This window comes from Numida meleagris, chromosome 11 (genome assembly GCF_002078875.1).
Source record: "Numida meleagris isolate 19003 breed g44 Domestic line chromosome 11, NumMel1.0, whole genome shotgun sequence".
Taxonomy (NCBI): Eukaryota; Metazoa; Chordata; class Aves; order Galliformes; family Numididae; genus Numida; species Numida meleagris.
Window position 1 is genome coordinate 19,979,089 of NC_034419.1, and position 19,951 is coordinate 19,999,039.

General features: G+C 40.7%; 1 protein-coding gene and 1 long non-coding RNA gene across 10 annotated transcripts in view; one reads left to right on the forward strand and one right to left on the reverse strand.

Moving 5' to 3' along the window:
- The window catches only part of LOC110405032, a 111,368-nt gene that overhangs the window by 75,287 nt on the left and 16,130 nt on the right, over window positions 1–19,951 (forward strand). The window lies entirely within an intron of this gene.
- The window catches only part of FGD5 (FYVE, RhoGEF and PH domain containing 5), a 113,684-nt gene that overhangs the window by 69,474 nt on the left and 24,259 nt on the right, over window positions 1–19,951 (reverse strand). For all 9 annotated transcript variants that reach the window (XM_021409897.1, XM_021409894.1, XM_021409902.1 and 6 more), the window contains one exon: window positions 15,600–18,513. In XM_021409897.1, the coding sequence (XP_021265572.1) occupies window positions 15,600–18,513 (2,914 nt within the window). The remainder of the gene's footprint in view (window positions 1–15,599; window positions 18,514–19,951) is intronic.

Here is a 19,951-nt window from a genome sequence, read left to right on the forward strand (position 1 = left end):
AGTAAATTGCTGCTATAACCTTCACATCCACAGTCTGTGCACTTTCTGACTTTTCTGTCACAGACATTATAGCTCACAACTGAATATAATGCTCTGGATTCAAGAAAGAGACCAGAATCTCACCTGGACACAGGTGGGCTATGCAAAGCCCACACACATAAAACCCCCTACATCCAGTGGTAAAAAATAAACAACAGGCTCTTTATAATTGGACCAAATTGACTGAATTAAACTCCTTTCTACATACAGTATCTCTGGCTTTATTTCAAGTCACACGTCCGGCAGTTATTAGTTCAAACTGTCTTTCTCCAGCAGTGATATCCTCGTTGCAAAAAAATTAAATGATATAAACGCGATGCACTGATGGTAATTGGGAGAGGCAGTGGGGTGCTGAATGGCTCTGTTTTATTAAAAATGGTGATTTATTCTCTTGGTTTTGCCCCATTTATAAGTAATTTTTGGAGTACCTTCTGCAAAAAGGTGGCTCATTACTGAAGAAAATCAAAGTTCAAATGTATTTAAAGAGAATAAAAGGAAATGCCTATTACTGCAGCATGTGTTTAGCCAGTCAGTTCCTGTTATGTCAGACCATCAAGACAAATATTGCAGCTGAAGTCTAAGAAGAGCAGGAAAAAAATAATGTTTGCTAATACCATGTGTAGCCTGACAAGACAAGGTAACATAAGGATAATCACGTTTCATACTCTAAGGCATAAGCTGTTTGGTGGCCAAGGTCAGAAAGGAGTTGCTCCTCCTGCCATTATTTTTCCCCTTTGAAATTTGCTCTTTCTTGCATCAATGTGGAAGAGGAGAAGTGGATTTTCGGTTAGGTGCATAAGGCCTTTGCTTTCCTCTGAACAACCTCAGGGACAAAACTCTCCCACCTTCTACAAATCCTTCTGTAGGCACTCATGGGATAGTGGAGGTGGTACAGGTGTAGTCCTGGAAGAGAGGGCAGGCAATAGAGGAGCACACGTTTAGGCTCCATCTCAGGAAATGCCCTCTGGCCCAGTCTTGGGCAGTACAAGTAGAGGAGGGGTAAGAGAAACCCTGACAGTGACATTTCACTAGCCATAGCACAGTGCTGGGATGGATGGGCTCATCAGGCCGCTCCTACCGGGAGTGACACACACAAAACTGCGTGGCAAGTCTCATGTTTCTGGCTGAGCCACAGGTACGCCAGAGTGCACAGCTGTCTGCCAGCACTGTTCACCTCCCTGATCCTGGGGGCTTTAAACTGCTAAGAAAAACAAAACAAACAGTAAAAGCTGGACAGCCTGAAAACAAAATAGAGTGTCCTTGGGCCTCAGATGAGTAGCACACCCCCTCCATGCTCTCTCTGCCATACCAGAGAGGCTGTAAGCTGCGGTGGCCTTAGCTTGAGCTCAGCCTGGCCCTCTGGCCCTTGTCCTGCATTTCCTGTAAACAGAGAACACTTCCTCCCCAGAGATGACCTGGCAATGAACTAGTGATGGCTGACGCTCAGCTGCACCGCGCCCAACTCCCCACCATGCCAAAAGATACAATGGGGTGGCTGATAATACATAATAGGTTATTAAAAGCAGCTCTGCCCTTTATAGACTTCTCTGAACACATTATCTACATTGCATGTCAGCCATCACAGAGTTCCTACTTAAATAATTCATTTCATAGGCACAGAACTTTTCTGTACTACTGCACCAGCAGAGGTTTTCCTTAAGGTATCAGTGCAGCTCTTGGTATGCTTTCCTTTTTCCAGTTTCCCTTGCTTTGTTGTTCCCCAGCACCCTTGTTGTTCACCATCTCTGGTCACCTTTTGCTAGGCTGAATCCTTGCAATGCTTGGAAACCTGAACTGAGAGAGGTGGAGTGAAGCCCTGAGTGCTTGGCAGTGACAGTGGTCTCTTTTTTTGCTGTGAAGTTCTTCTTCCTTCCCAGACAGTGCAGGCCATACATCTGCATGATGTTGAAACATTCCCCTTTGCACATCTATCTAGGGACAGAAGAAAACAAGGAAAATGTCCACTAATTATCAAGACAGGTTTCAAGGCATCTTGAATATGAGCACCCTCTAGTCACAGCAAAGGTGGCCTCAGACAATGAAACTGCTTAGTGCTTTGGCTCTGTTCTCCTGTGTTACCTTTGTGACAGTTTGACCTTGGATTTACTAGCGTAAAATTGGGAGAATTTAGTGGAATCACTTTATATTTGTGATCTTTGAGAAGAATGACACCCTCTGATTTCACTTGGATCCCTTTGTAAGACTCATTCCTCTCACAAGCCATTGGCACAGTAGGCCAACCATGCAGAATTGCATTGATAAGGAAAATATATTCTGTAGAAAGTGACCTTCTGCTAGGCGGTCACCTTAGAGTATGAGAAGTACACCTCTCAGGAGAGACCAATAGCCGGGAAGTGAGGCTGAAACCCCTGCTGTACTACAAATTTATCTTCTATGTCATTAGCACGTTATGAAATGCTTCTTATATTCTCAGTGTTTTAGTTGTCATTTGTACAAAGTGGTTCCTAATGTTGACTGCAAACCAAAAGGGATTACGCTACTGTAGTCCTGTCCCTGTGTCAGAGAGGGCCAAGTACATCCAGGATCACGCTTTTTCAGCAGAGGGCAATGATTACTTTCCTGCAGTCAAGGAGAGATACAGTTACCTATGTGGAATTATTTAACAGTCATGTTTGCTAGTGTTGCTGTTTTTGGGAGTGAGGGAGGCTTCTTGAACTCTAGACCCTCAATAGCTGTTCGGCAGGCAGCTGGCTTGATTTCTGTACACAGACACATGCTGGAGAAGAACAGCAACAATTTAGGCAGTGCTACTTGCCCAAAGAACTGCAATTTACAAAAAAAAAAAAAAAAAAAAAAAAAAAAAGAAGTGCAGATAAGCACTTCAGAAAGTTCTGTGGGACTTTTTCAAACAGTGCTGAGCAGAACAAAGACACGTCTGTAGCACTCAGTGGGCTTTCCTGGAGATGCTCAGTGTTCGCGGACTGTCAGGTTTGACATAAAGTTCCGCTGTCTTAAAAGAACAATATAGAGCTTTAATGTTTTAAATAGACAGAGTCTATTTATCTATTTATCTTTATCTATTTATCTGAGTCCAGATCTGTTTGGTGGCTGCACAGTGTGGCTATTGACTACACTAAGAGTATCTCTACAAGTCCATTTTGTTCCTTGGTGTCTTTACGTCTGTACAACACAGCAGCTGCTCTGTAATTTTACACAAGCCGTCCTGAAACTCAGAATACTGCTTGGACTATACTATTGATCCTGGAATCTAGTCTGGATGGAGATGTGAGTGGAAGTCAATTATGCACATGTGATAATTACAGCAGGGAATGGATCCAACTCATCATAATCCTTCCAGAAAATCCAGGCTGGCATAATTCTTAAGTGATAATAGAATTGAAAATTCAAAGGCAGATACCAGTTTGGAAACAGCGTTGGTGGAATGCAAACACAGAATTGAAACTGAATCAAACATAATTTGCTGCAGCCAGAATTTTTAATGATCTTCTTATTAATAGAAATCTGAATTCTTGGCACCCAATTCCAAGAGACAGCAGAACTGGCAGAAGACAGAGGGCTTGGTTTTGTGGTGGGAAATATTCTTGGATTTTTTAAACTGTAGTTATGTCAGGAAAAAAACTTAAAATTAGTATTCCTAAAACCATTTAAATAACAGAGAAAACAATACCTCCAGGGAAGGTAGTGACAGTTTTCAGTTTTCCTTTTCTTTCAAAAGAACAGATTTTATTCCTAAATGAACAAAAGTAGCTGTGACACACCACTAATCCTTCCTTATGTCTGAATCTGATATCAGAGTTACAAAATATACAAATTTCTTGAAAGTTCTGCCTTGCTTAGACATGAAACTACAAGCACCTCATATGACAATGAGGGCAAGTAACAGAATTATCTCTAAGCACTATTCTAGCATTACTGATTTCAATTTCATTCATACATGAAGTAGAAGTTGGTTATGCATAGGGGAAACTAGAATTTCAAAAGTGGTATAGGAAACAGTAGGAAACCTGTGATTTGTAATTGCCATTTCCAAAGCAGAGCTGACATTTGTAATGTGCAGTTTCAAGGTATTCCTTCCAAAGCAGTAACAACATCACTTTTTCAGATATAAGAGTGCCTAGGTGCGCAGTGTGAGTGCCTTAGTGGCTGCTGGCAAGCGGCTTTCAGTGTTTTAATATTTCTGCCCTGTCATGAAAGAGAGCTCAGCAAACAGACCAGTGTGGAATATCCCAGGCTGGATCACTGGGCTGAGGCCAATGGGATGAGGTTCAACAAGACCAAGTGCCGGGTCCTCCACTTTGGCCACAACAACCCCAGGCAGCGCTACAGGCTTGGGGCAGAGTGGCTGGAAGATTGTGTGGAGGAAATGGACCTGGGGTATTGGTTGATGCTTGGCTGAGCATCAGCCAGCAGTGTGCCCAGGTGGCCAAGAAGGCCAGTGGCATCCTGGCTTGTATTGGAAATAGTATTGCCACTAGGAGTAGGGAAGTCATTGTCCTTCTGTACTCAGCACTGGTGAGGCCCCACCTCAAGTACTGTGTCCAGTTTTGGGCCCCTCACTGCAAGAAAGGCATTGAGACCCTGGAGCATGTTCAGAGGAGGGCGACGAAGCTGTGAGGGGTCTGGAGCACAGGGCTTATGAGGAGCGGCTGAGGGAGCTGGGATTGTTCAGTCTGGAGAAGAGGAGGCTCAGGGGAGACCTCATCACTCTCTATAACTACCTGAAGGGAGGTTGTGGTGAGCTGGGGGTCGGCCTCTTCTCTCTTGTAACTAGTGACAGGACGAGGGGGAATGGCCTCAAGTTGTGCCAGGGGAGATTCAGGCTGGACATTAGGAAATACTACTTTTCTGAAAGAGTGGTCAGGTGCTGGAATGGGTTGCCTGGGGAGGTGGTGGAGTCGCCGTCCCTGGAGGTGTTCAAGAAACGTCCAGACATTGTGTTGAGAGACATGGTTTAGTGGGGTTATATTGTTGGTGGGTGGATGGTTGGACTGGATGATCTTGTAGGTCTTTTCCAATCTTGCTGATTCTATGACTCTACGATTCTATGAAGCACAGCCTTCTGCTCTTGGGGAGCAAGAAGAAACAGCCAGCAATAAATACAGCATCAGAACTGTCAGCTCAGGAAACTTCTGGAATAATGTGGCCAGAAGCCACGGCCCAGCTATGACAACTTGAAGCAGGAATATAACAGACAAAAGCTGGCACTCATCAAGGGATTTTCTGCGGCTTAACCTTGATTGTATCTCAGTAATAAAGTGTTCTGTTAAAGAATTTAGGATTTGCTCCATATTTATTGTTTTCAGTTTCCAGGGGAAAAGCTCTTTCTCTTTTTATGTGACTATTGCAGGTATCTGACAGTATATGTTTAATATGGAGAGTAGGGTTGTGCCTCCATTACCATTCTTCCAGTAAAGCTAGTGTGTATGGCCTACATCCTGAACCTAAGCCTAGCCTAGCACTAGGAAAGCAAATAAGTTTTGCTAGTTTAGCTATCTGAATCATGTCAAACAAGTCCCTGGACCAGCGTGGAGGAGAAGGACATGGAAAAGGTCAGGGAGGAGCACGGGACTAGGTAGTATTAAAATCAGCTTAAAATGTGTTAGCACCCATTTTGCATTTTAATGTGGACTGCACAAGGCCATGGGGTGATAGGCTGTACACATGCATTATCTGGCTTGTCTCTGTGGTGTATTCTGCAACCATTTTGTGCTCTCAGAGCATAAGAAATATGCTCTGAGAATTTCCCAACTTTTCATCATGGTTCCACACTCTGAAGTCCCTGGCCCACCCCCCAGATTTCATGGTTCAAGTGATGCCATGTTTATCCACACAAAAAGTTCATTTGATACCTTGTTAAATAGCACTATGCTGTGGTGTTGTTTTTCTTTATGTGTTGATGCTTTTTGGTGTGACTTGTCATCCCATTCACCTAGCTTTTCATCTGAGACACTTCATTTTACACAAACTCTGAAAGTCAAACACTCTGAACTGCTTTACAGCTTAAAGCAGTGGTGAAAAAGGTATTTTATCTGTTATGTGTAGAATGGTAAACTGTGATTATTCCAGAATCTGAAATGTTAGTTGAGTTTGTGGAGGATGTTCTCGAACTTCTAGAACATAGAAATTTATCTTTGAGCCTTGGAAAACAGAAGATACAGTATTCCAGATGTTTAAGAAATGACACATTTTTTGTTACCAAAACCTGTGGGTTGTGAGAAACTCAGTCCTAACTTCCAGTGATTACTTATTCAAGGTAATCTGGGATGAAAACCAGACCTAGGCAAAGTATGGACTGGATTTTCTAAATCTTAGGCTACCGTATATGGGAGTCTTCCTTAAACTTCCGTCAGAGCAGAGAAGTTGTTCACATAAAATGGTTTTGTGAACTGTCCCCTTGTGGAATACATGCCAGTTTGCTATGTCTTCAAGTGCTAGTCTGAATTGTCAGAGCCGTCAGATGTGAAATAGCTGTTCAGATACTCAGAGGTAGAAGCCAATGGAACATAACAATGTACCTGAAATGAACATCTGGCAGTTTCGTTTTCTTATCTAGATTCCATTTATGTAGTCACTTTTCTGACTACAACACATTTACCAATGATCTTCTGACTTCTGGATCCAGTTAGCATAAGATGCCATATTTCATGAAAAGAAACTGTCTGGTGACAATACATATATCATAGATTGGAGACTAGCGGTATGTTCCTGATTATTCTGTCTTTGTTTATTTTAGGCAGTGTAACTTAGTCACTAAAAGTTGGAACCAGAGTCTTTATGTTTTAAAGCTGGGGAGTTTTTAACACCAGATCTCTCAAATCTTGAGCTGAAAACTGAGCTGCTTGTTGCTCTCAGACTAGCATATTCCTGTCCTGTTATTTGGTTACGGGATGGGAAAACACTGAACAGATCAATCATCTTTCCTACATCATCACGATGGGGCTTCTTAGTGCTGGTGCTGCAAGCATCAGTGACCACAAGCAGTGTGAGGGAGAGTGGGTGTGGAATGCTCCTTAATGCCCAGTCTCTCAGCTTTTAATGTTCCAAGCTCCTGCAAACTAGGTCCATAATATCTCCCTATCAGAAGGGCAGGAATGTTTGGTGGCTTTTCCTGTCAGTCTTCAGAGAGACTGGAGAACACATGGAAGGAACTAACACTACTAAGAAAACTCTTATCTTCATGCTTGTCCTTCCAGAAGGGATTCCCTTTGGACTTGAAAGCACATATTCAACTCAAGACTCAAGCTTCTCTGTGGTCTTAATAGGAAAACAAACAGAGCCCATGGAATTCTAAACTAATCAAGATCTTATATCTGGCATTTATTTCCTGAGATTTGGGACAAACATCGAATGAACTAAATTTTCTTATGTTTCAGAGATAAACCCAGTCATGAGCAGAGAATATTTCCAGGAGAGAAACAGTTTAACTACTAATATGCAGGAATGAATGAAAGTTCTCAGTGGTTCTACTCTGTCTCCTAAGACATCAGTTTCAGTTCCCAGATTAAAATGAGAGCTGGCTGTAATTTTGCTTGGCTGAGGCTTTTTTTTTTTGTTGTTAACTTTGCAAATTAAACAATCAGCAAAAATGTTGGAAACTACAGGATACTTAAGCAGTATTTTTTTCTTAGAACTACAATCAAATGAAAAGATAAACTGATTGTCCAGCACATTAAAATACACATTTTCATTTCTATTGTCTCACTATATGTCACTCTTACTGTGGCTCTTTTCCCCGAGTGTGCTCACTGTGATGAGTTTTTATGTGACTGCCATTGTCTGGATTTTTTTAAGCCTGAAAATACAAAGGCAGAATGTTCAAAGGATAGATTCTGAGATGCTCAGTTCTAGCTCTTATATTCCTTATCTATTTAAGGACCAGAAGATGGAACTTCAAGGACTTATTTTACTGTATGCAGTCCACTGTGTCTGAAAGCACGTTATCCTAAGGAGGAGAGCTTTCTGAGCTCTTCTAGCCAGAACTAGGACCATAATCTGATACCTAAAACATAACAGGGTCTACAAGCCTCAATGAAAAACTTTGATCAGAGGCACTGGAATAAGTACATCGGCCTAGAAGGACCAAAAAGGAGATGCAATGATTTAACATCTGAGGTTTTTAACCAAATGTACTAAATATACTCAAGACACAAGGACAAACTGCTAACAGACTGAAGAAGTATTTGAGACAGCTGAAAATGGCTGGCAGGAAACTGCTGAAAACATATCTGAGAAACTATCATTTGCCTTGGTACATCAGTACTTAGCTTTATTTCCTTTGGAAAAAAAAAAAAAAAAAAGGACAAGTCTAAGAACATCCATGTGATATTGATAAGCAAAAGATAAAGTTAGTGTACCTGAGTCTGACAGACCAACAAAAGGTGTTCATAGATGATAGGTCTCAGCCACCTTGCTCCAGGCCTTTGAAGGATATCCACTAATTCAGTTAATTACTTAAAATAAGTGAAAGGTCCCCTTATAAGCTCTTTAACAGGGATCTTGGCAAAACAGACCGTGCCTCTTGTATATGTTCTCCTATCCATTAACTCGAATTGGTACATTCAGGTACTTTTAATTGCTGTACATCACTGAACAGCCAATCTTAAGGCAGCTTTTATGTTAGCCCCCTCTGGGTCTGTAAAAGCAGAGTTCTTGCAGGATAATTAAAAATGCACTGTGCATCATAAATAACTGTTGAATGGCACATCAAACCGTAAACTACTAGATTAGATTTGTAACAACAACAGCAACTATTGCATTTTTAATGCTATAGGAGATAGAACTCTTATCGTTAATCTTATCATTAATAAAATTAATCATTAAATAGTGGATTCCACAAAGGCTGCAGAATTGTAATGTGCAGTCTCTCATTCAGTAAATCTCAGTCAGGCTCAAGGAGGGGGCAGGAAAGGAGAAATGTGTGCTTGAAACGAACACTGACAATGAAAGACACGATAATTTCCAGCAAGACTGTGTTTTGTCAATCGCCAGTCTTGTCACCTTGTCTTCAGTACATGCTTTTTCTGTGTGGTGCTAGGAGTTCTGGTATCACAACTATATGACTTCTTTGTCTTGTAAACATCATCTAGTGCAAATATGCTGTATGCAGCAGGTTCAGTCTCCCTCTCATGGAACCCCATTGGAAATAGATTTCTGTCTACGTGACAAAATCAAAGAAGATAAAGAGGCATTCCCAAGCTTATGTTCCCTCAAGAAATGAAGAAGTCCACAGGTGTACATATTCCTTCTCTGCACTGGAATTCGATGAAAAAACTAGCCACCAAAATGAGATCAAGATGCTAATAAAACCATCATCTACTCAGGCTTGGGACCCTTTCCTGAGAGGTATATGGGACTGTGATTCCTCATCAGCAAAGCTGAGGCTGTATCCAGTATGCTGTGGCTGAGCAGTGGCAGCCCTCTGAGGCTATGCTGTGACACATCTGTCCTGTGTGCAGGACGATGAGATGCAATGCAGAGTTGAGTTGGGGGAGCACGCTGGTTTCCTGTCCCCCAACACCTGCATCCCTAACATAAACCAGGACAAACAGCCCCATGGATAAGAGGAAACAGGAGAGAGGACATGCTGCCACTGTGAGCTTGACACCTAAAGCTGGACATGTATTAAAACTTCTCCTTCTTCACTAACGATATAACATTACCGGTACTGACTGGAGACACTTTTCAAAGGTGCTTGTGTGAAAAGCTCTGCCATCAAAGAACTTTCTGTTCTTGCTGCCTTTGAAAGACAATTCTCCTCCCCTTCCAATACCTGACAATACAAGGTGAAGCATGCCTTGTGCCCAGATGGAGCACCAAGGGGTTATCTCCTGCAGACTGGTCACTGTCTCTGAGCAGATGGAAATTCTGCATTAACTGCTATCACCTTCTAATTCTCTGTGGTAATTCAGACAATTCAAAGGTAAAAAAAAATAAATACATGACTCATGTCAGAGCTGGCTGCAGCTATTGTCAAGAATTTCAATAGACTATGCACAGCCAGAAGTCAGGGTATAGCACCGGGAGTCCTTGTTCTGCAGTCAATTTAAAAAACTTTCAGGTTTATGCTGCAGAGTGTGACAATGGATAAGAGCTGCTAAGATTTTATTTTCCTTCATGTTAATCAGATCACAAGTGAAGACATCTCTCCTTTAGGCTCAGTTCCTGTTCCCTCTTCTCTGTGTTTGAGCAGCAGCGATTCTCCCATTATGGGACTTACTCCCATCTCCAAACTTCCATGCTTAAGGAATGTCTGTGGTGCTCAGCTTTTGTTAGCATTTTTTTTTGTGTCTATTACAGAAGGGTAGGAAACACATGGTCACGCAGTCCACCTCAAGTGAAATTTTTAAGCTAATCAGTGACTGATGACCTGCAGAGATCAGAGAGGATATAATCACTTAAGTGGCATAATTTGATAGAGCAAAATATAATGGAGCAGGGAGGAGAAATTGATGAAGAAACTTGTATTTATTCAACTATTCGTTATTTAAAGAAATTACGAGGTAGATTCTTCAGCATCCCCCTGTTGTAATTTATGCATTTGCATGCAGGTTTAATTTAGCTCACTCTGCTGGACTTAATAAAAACGCCATCCTTAATATTTATTTCTGCCCTTGTATGCATCAAATTTTCAAGATGTGCCTCTCTCCTTTTAGCATTAAGTAAGAGCCTTGTGGGTTAAGAGTCACCCTTACAAAGCTTCAGTTTCCCAAGTACTTGTCTAATTTTTTAAAGTTTAGAGTGGAGATGAATTGTATATCAGTCGTTCATGATTCTTTCAGTAATTATTCCTCAAATATTATCAAGTACCTCCATTAATCTCATGAGTGTTTGTCCCCAAATAAGCATCTCTTTGTCTGCTTGACCATCTGTCTCTTGCTAGAGTATTTGTGCACCTCTGACATTATGCAACTTTAACAAACATAGCAGTACTGCTGTAATGGGTTTTCTAAGAACATTCTTTCTATTTGGAAACTTACTGGTCTTTTAAGTAAACGACAGCACTGTGAATTTCCTTGAGGTTATATAAATGACATTGATTTACTATTATGATAAAAGATCTAAAATATTCCTGTGTATTTTTCATGCTGTTGGAAGTATGAAAACACTAATTGTCCTTTCTTGGCCATTGCTGTTTTGATGTGTGGATTATTTATACTATATCTTCCACTGCATAAATATCTCTACACATTCACCTTATCCTTCATATGCTGTATTTAGATATCACACTGTGCCTCTCTGAGAGCTGATGATTTTATCTTACATAAATGTATAAGCTTCTCATTTGAAGAAGAGAGAGCCAAAGATAAAACATTTTGGTTTTAGTGGTTAAAAACATGTGCTGTGATGCAAAAATTTACTTGAATGGTTTTACTTTCACTTTAATCTTAAAAGCATATAAAGTTTTGAGTAGCACTGGTATTTAGACCATTTTTAGGAAGAGAAGTCATGTTCTAAGATAGTTAGTTGCTCAGCTTTTGTTAGCATTTTTTTTTTGTGTCTATTACAGAAGGGTAGGAAACACACGGTCACGCAGTCCACCTCAAGTGAAATTTTTAAGCTAATCAGTGACTGATGACCTGCAGAGATCAGAGAGGATATAATCACTTAAGTGGCATAATTTGATAGAGCATAGGTTGATGAATCCAGTGGTGAGGTAGAGGGGACAGCTAAATAGCCACATGGAGACAGGAGTGACTGCTCACCCACTGAATTTTTCTACTCTTAGAGCAGGAAGATTTGCATTCTTTATAGCTCATCAACCGTAGGTAATAGTTCTATCGCTGTATAACTGTAATTTGATTCTGGTATACATTTTAGAATCAGTCTTCAATAACACAGTCATCGTGCTTAGGCCTGGCTCAAGTAGAGGCTGACTATGGCTACAGAGAAAAGAGCATTGCTTACAAAGGACATAATGTTGCTGCTGGCCTGTGAAACATTATCTCCAACACCAGCGCATTAGAAGTGCTGTTTTAGCAGTTTCTAAGTACCTGTGTATTCCTGCTACAAACTGTCCAAGTTAAAGGAAAGGCCTCATTTACACGATATTCATAAACCACATAGTTTCCCTTGCTTTCTCCTAAAGACATCTTTTTCCTTTAGGAATAAAGTTCATTTGCAGAGGAACAGGACACCGAGGAAGAGATCACCTTTGTACGAAAGCTGCGAGGCATCAGATAGGTGCCTCTTGAAGAGCAGCAGAAAGTCAGAGCCTTGGGAGTAGCTCACAGGCGCGAGTCCGCAATTCTAGAGAGTTATTAGGAATTACCACAAGCCTTAGTGGAACAACATATAGCACTGGGACCTCAACATCACAGTGGGCTTAGCTGTGGAATTGCAAGTATCCGCCTTTTATTCCTTCATTCTATCTTCTTTCCTCTCTGGATTTTGAACATCTTAGCAGAAAGGAAGACTGAGACTTACCAAACTTGATAATTCCAAGTTATAGACTCTGTTCCTGACCATATCTAAACTTTGATAAAAGACTCTCCTGCAATCAATAGGCGTGGCATTGAGGATGACTATGAAATGAGTGTCAGAGGTATCTCTTTTCCAACCCCCTGGTTTTAACACAGTCATAAACACGGCTGATGTTTTGAAGGTCCAGAATTAGGTTACCAAAGCTATTCTTTAAGAAATGTCCCAGAATACTTTAATCCTAATGGACTTTCATCTGATGAAAGTCTAGCCAGTTACACTGTGGGACTGCTTTGATTTAGAGCTGCTGCCTGAGGATCAAGGCAGAGCAGTAAGTTAAAGCGTACTGTCCAAGAGATGAGGCCCAGCTATGTTCTTCTTTCAGCCTAAAGGATTGGTTTTTGTTACTTCGCACTTTGTAGTGGCTAGAAGTATAGTAGGCTACAAAATGACTTACTGAAAGCAAACGAAAGCAATCTGATTCATTTTATGTGGACTGTGGAAAGATCAGAGACATTCTGTCAAATTCTACTTATGTCTCATTATATCTACACTGTACAGAAATCTTCTGATGCTCTATATTGTCATATGCCTTAATCAGTTTAATTATTAATATCAGATTGCTAAATTCTGGGGATAAATAATTTCTCTCTATGGTACAAAATCCCCAACTGTATCCCTGTAATGGTAATTGTATGTTAAGATCAATTTTGCACAGTGTCATTATTGGACTTTTTTGATAAATTTGATTGGTTCTAGTTAGAAATCAGTGGTTTAACTCTACTACACAGAAAATTAAGCAGTCAGTCTTCTCATCTGTCATTTTCTGTAAGCCTCCCATCCCCCCATCCCCCTTTTCCCCAGTCAAGTGCATGAGAGGAGGTTCTTAGATTGTTATAATCTTTTATAGTACTCTCACATTCTGTTCTCTAAAACATAATAAAAGATTTGTTCCGGGCCATTCATCGAAAGTGTAGTAACTCCATCAGTTACCAGCAGATGCTAAACATCAGTATTCTGCAGGTGAATGCACCAAGTAGATGATCATAGGCTCATGTCTCATGTATTACAAGAGTTTAGTCCAACACGCTTGTACTCTCAAAAGGCTGAAATAACCTTCAGGATATGAGAAGGCTGGAGTTCAAAGTTATTGTTAACCCAGTGTGGCTGTGGGAGAGCTGTGTTTGAAATGTAATCATATTAGAATGAATCAGTTAAGAGATATTTTAGGGAGGACTGCTTTAACAAGAAATAAAACATACATGCCCATACATGTATGAATGTGTAAATACATCCACCTGCGGGTACCTGTGTGATTTATTTTCCTCTTAAAAGAGTAGACCATACACTGTATCTCCAAGTATATTATACCACTACGCGTGTTACGCATTTGCTTTTCAACAAATGTTTGTAAGCATGTTTTTGTTCAAAACATCCTGACAAATACAGCAAATAGTAGCTATCTCATCAGCAATATATATATTTTGCTGTCTGCCTGTTGCTTGTCCCCTTCATCCCCGTTATCTTGATAAAGGTGTTGTTCAGGAGAACCTAGCCTTCATATCTTCCCTGACAGAAAAAACTGCTCACACAACAAGCAGCAGCCTGAAAAAACTATGTTCACGCCTTGACCTTGAGACTTCCTGAACCAGTTTGGATTGGCTCTCCCCTTGAAACAACAGGCTTCCACAGGAAGTTCATAAATGGACCCAAGTCACAGCAATTTACGTAGTTTTAATATTTTTAACTTGGTTCTACAAGAACTAAGCAAAATGAGCAGTGTTTCACGGCCACAAAGAACTGGCCAGTTTTTCCAAGAGAAAACATCAGTGAGCTGGGCTCAATGCAAACCTTTAAACGAGTGTGACTAATGGGTTGTCAGACCCTGCTAAGGCAGCTTCTGTCAGGCACTACTGTGGGGATGTGGCAGCGTGCTGTGAAGCTGCTCTGTACTCCATGTTCTAGTGCTAGCACCACTGGGCTTCCCAGCACTGAAGGCAACCCACATCTCCGAAGAGCTAAACCACAGGTCTGCATCCCAAACTCCCCACCTTCAGGCACATTTACTCCTCCCTTCCTCCAATTCTTGCCTCACAAAAAAACAAAGTACAGTACATCACTCTTGACTTTGAAACAGTCTGCAAGACTCTAATTTAGAGGTTTTAAAGACAGTTCTTTCACTCCTCAAGTCTGAAATATCTTTGCAGATTCTTATCTTTCTCATACATGGTAACAAAATGTGACTGCATTAAAGACAATGCTTTTCAGTCATTTGCTTTGCACCTTGTTTTCTACCTGTTATCATAAGAATGGTATTTTCCATTGTTTATTTACATATCTACGCTCCAATGATTACATGCTATCATCTGACAATAGGAACATAACGATGGAATATTAACTCAATCTTGAGTGCATTACTCCTATTTAACTATGAGAAGAAGTACTAGTTTTGAAACATTTTCTTGTTTCCAAATAAACTAATGGCATGGGGATGACGGACTGTTATTAATGTTAGCAATGTATATGATTTTAGACAGTTATTTAATTTGTTCAGAAATCCGCAGCTCTATCAAACATCCATAGTGATAGGCTTTAAGGCAATTTATGAAATTAATTGTATAGCCTAACTTTTTCATGGTTTGGGATTTTCTGGTCTATACTTAACTGATGTACTTTGAAAGATGAATTATATATATAAAAATAAATTCACACATATATTGTTGTTTTGAGGAATAAAATGATGCAAGATCCCTTCAGGCAAATAGGCACTTTTTTTCCATTCAGTCAAGAAATCAGAAGTCAGAAGCATTTCTTGCTAAAGAACAAAGCATGCTTCACCCCCACCTTCCCACACCCAAGAAAACCACAAAAGTAAATTCATTGGATAAGCCAGATATTTTAAAACGTTCTCTGGCTTGTAGTTACAAACCATAGCATTTAGATCTACTGGTCTTCCTGGCCTGTATTTACAACGTACAGAGTTAATATGACGTCTGTTTTTTCCTCTGATAAGGGCTTATTTTGTACTCTTCCAATCTTGCTTTTCAACATTTTCTGTGAGGAATACAAGACAAGCAACATGGAGGATCTGCCTACAGTAGGGGAGGCCTTGCTTCCTTGGCCAAGACTAGCAGGTCTTACATAATAATTTATTACAGTACCTTTCCGTTTCTTGGTCCATGCTTTGCTGCTTGTTCTCAAAGCCAGTGAAGCTGCTCATATCCACATAGCCATCATTCTCATTAGCAGCAGATAAGGCCCTGCTGGGATCTTCAAACAACTCAGTGAAAGTTCCTGCTCTGGTGGATCTTCGAGGAGGAATTTGTATATTTTCATAATCAGAGCTCATAGCTGGAATGTTCTCATAGTCAGAAGTGTCAGCATTGGGAAAAGAAATCGATCTAGGTTTTGTTAATGGGAGTGGCATGAAAGGAGGTCTGGACCGGTCCTCGAAGGATTCCACCCGTGACACACTCCTGCTGAAGGACTTGGGTGTTCCTTTTCTCTTACCATCCTTATAGAAAAAAACAGTTGAAGGAGACTCTGATGCACGGAGCTTCCCCACATGTGACTTCAGTTGAGGTGAGCTACTTAGAGTCCTGTCCAGCTCCATCAGCCTTGAAGGCCCATGATAACTGGATTCTGATGAGGACCTCGAAGAGGAAACATTAACATCTACATGGATTTTATTTTCAGTTTTCTTCTTGAATTTTAAAGTGAGGAACCTCTTAAAGGAAGATTTCTTTTTCTTGGAATACTTATCAGGTGACTCACTCTCTATCAAAAGTGAAGGGGAACTTTTAGTGATTGGCTTTTTTGTGATGTAGGCAAGTTCAAAAGGAGGTGGTATATCAACAACTGAAGATGGAGTAGATACAGCACCTGATGAAAGATTTCCCTGGGAAAAGATACATGAGGAACCATTGACACAAGGCAAAGATAAGTTATCTTCTGTCTTTTTCATTCTAATATCACTGAGTACGCAGCCATCACCCTCTTTGTAAATGGAGACAGGTATCTCTCTCCCTTCAACAGAATAAGACCGAGGATATAAAATAAAGCGTCTTGGCTTGGATAGTAATGCCTTGTTGTCTTCCATTGTTTTTCCTTCCACTGAAAATGAATTACTGCTTAAATCTTCAGTCCCAGAACTGTTGCAGGAAGGTGGTAAATCAGTTTCAGGACCACTTTCTTCTGGAACTGTTTCTGGTACATAGCCTGGCATTTTCCCAGAAAGTGACCGTGTTCTAGTGACAATGGTTTTACGATCAATAGGCAGCAAGTTGCTTTCACCATCCACGCCTAATTCATCCCTTTTACTGTGATCAGCTGCTGAATCAGTCTGCCCTTTACAAGTGAATTCATTTTCTGCAGGAAGTACATAAGGATCATCAAGGGAATCACTGCTAGTTTCTCTTCCCTCTGATTCTTCAGGCACAATGACAACTTCAGGGAGCACCAGATTTTCATGCAAGATGTTTTTGGTCCCATGTTTCACATTCATTTTACCATGCTTACAGACTTCTATCTCTTCCTTATGTGGGACTAGTTGAGTTGGACTTAAGACACTTTTGCTGAGATTGTCTCTTCCTACCTCACTGTCTTCAAGTTGCAACTCATCTGACTTAGATGTTTCTGCAATGCTTTCATTATGTTCTTCAGCAAACATATCTTCTAGCTTTGGCTCCACACCTGGACCACTAGGTAGGGTATCGGAGATCTGATCATCTTCATCCAGAGAGGTCTCTTCTGTTTGCAGATTTGTGGGTGCTTCCTCACCATAGTCATTCTCAAAAGGAGCAATTTGACACCCATCATCCATACTCTCTGCATTCACAGTTTCTTCCTCTCCTTTCCCAGAGTCTTTGCTTGCTTCACAGGCTACCTCTGATGTCTCCTCACCTCTCAGGTCAGTGATCTGACAGTCATCACTGGCATTTCCTGTGTTTGTATTATTGTGCTTGTCTGTGTTTGCTTCCTCCTCTTCAGCTGCCAACTGATGAGTGGAATCTCCCAGATCATTTTCAGCATTGGGTTCACCTTCAGGCAGTTCTAAGCCCAGAACCATTTTCTCACTGGCTTCATCAGGCAGCATGTCAGAACTTGTACAGTCATCATTTTCTAATTCCTCTTCCATGTTCAAATCAAGCTCTGCATACACACTGTACACACTGTGATCACCATCACGTGCTGGACATCCATCTCTCTTTCCTAAAATCTCAGACAGTTCCTCCTCCTCCTCCCCTGACTCCTCCAAACTTGGGATTAATTCATCTGCAGGTAGTGGCATTAGAATGATATCTTCACAGACATTGCCCTCATGTCTATTCAAAACGTTATCACCATCAGTCTTACTATCATCATTGTCCTTAACCAATTTGAGATAGTTAGACATTTCCTCCTTGCTTTTGGTTTCACCACAATCACCTGCAACATTCTCATCTTCATCTACATTCTTAGAAACATCATTATTCCCATCAGGGGCACTGGAAGACTCTTCACAAAATGCTTCAGACTGGCCACAGTCTCTGGTTGATGATACACAGTCTGGTTTTATTGGTTCAACAATATCTGAAGAGTTATGGTGCTTGATTTCTTGACTACCAGTGCCCTTATAATTATCAGTGAGGTCCTCTTCCTTCTCTGCCTCTTCTGGAATTTCCAAGACTTCATTCTCTGCAAAGGAATCTAGGCTCTGATCATGCTCACGTTCCAAGTCATTGCAGTCCTTGCCAGTCAGCTGAGTTTCAGGAAGTACAATGTATTCATTATCTGCCTCAGATTCTGGGCACTCAGCACTGCATTGATTTCCATCATACAGCTCTCCAACAAGACAGATAAGTTTACCATTTGAGCATTTATTTAAATTATTGTTGGTATTAACACTGGATCTGCTCTCTGTGTCAGAAGAGAGTTTTGGCTTGGGAGCAATAGGTGGCTTGGGGCCCCTAGACATAGAATTTGGGTTATGAAGAATATCAGACCTCTGCAGTGAAGGAGAAAATTTGGAGATGGCAACTGGAGAAAGATGACCAATAATTTTTGGTTTCGGTGCTAGTGGTGGCTTTGTGATTTCTGGAGAAAAGAGAGAAAAGTCATATTAGTCACCCTGGTTTCTTATTAAAGCCACCAGAGCGTATTCTATAGTAGACTTTTATCTTATACCAGTTACTTCTAAAGCACAACCAGTCCAGCCAATAAAAGCAGTGTCTCTGAAAAGTGAACTGCTGCAGCAGAACATACGTACTGTGCTTCCACATGGCACTGTAGCTATTCCAGGGAACATGGTTTAGAGTCATAACTGAAATGAAACAAAAGCATAGCTGCAAAGAAAAAGGTGTAGAGCTGCAGAGCCAAAGGTATATCACATAAGATGGGTAGCACGGACACTTTCCTGTGTGACCTGCTCTAGGAAACCTGCTTTAGCAGAGAAGTTGGACTAGATGATCTCTGAAGGTCCATTCCAACCCCTGCAATTCTGTGATTCTGTGAAGACTGACAAAAAGCTGCTTTCCCTCACTGTTTTTAAGACAATTTAAAAGTCATATAAGGACACTGTACTCACAACACACTTCATATACTACAGCTATTTCCAGCTGCCTTGGTCTTGAAATTAATATTCTTTACATAACTGAATGAAACACTGAAAAGGTGCATGAATAGGCAACAATAAGAATTCTCACTTATGAGATTTTAGATGAGATGAAATATGTAGTCTGGAGAAGCCAAAATATCAAATGATTACAAATGCTGATAAAGAGAAGGGTTCTACTCTTGCTAGTGTTTTCTAGCCATCAGGAGGTAATTACACACATAATCAGAAACCTCTAATTTTTTTAATTTTAATTAACACACTGCAGTGGAGAAAGGGAAGATCTCCATTGTAAGGGAAAGCACAGGACAAGACTATTCACCATGAGAGAGACAGGAACAATTCTTTGTGCAAGATCATCACGTCCTATAAATAGGTAGAAGGAGGCAGGATCTTAAGAGATGCCATTTGGGATATGGCCCGTGTGGGTGTTTGATTAGATCTTGGGAGATATGAGAGATTTTTTCCCCCCCTTATCTTTCTAAACATGCTGAAATTTCTTCCAGTACTCACAACAATGCTGACAATTTGGCATTCTGGTTCACTCTGAAAACAATCTTCCTAGAATTATGAGACACAAAAGGGACTTAAGTTAAAACTGAGAGAATGATCTCAGATCAACCCAGGAGAAGTGAGAAGTCTGTTCTCATCAGGCACCTTATCACATAAACTGTTAAGACTTATTCTGTATATGGGGATGTATCTGATCTAGGTTCATCTGTGCCATACACAAACACAGGCTAATAGTATCACCACCACTAAATGTACAATCATATAAATCATGAAGCCGGTTAACTAACACTATCTAGAAAATTGCACGCAGAAAATATAATTCGTCATTTATTTTGACTAGTAGCATGTTCCAGGAGCATGTCAGTTTTGTACACAAGCATTTACTTACTAGATAAAGCACAATACGTT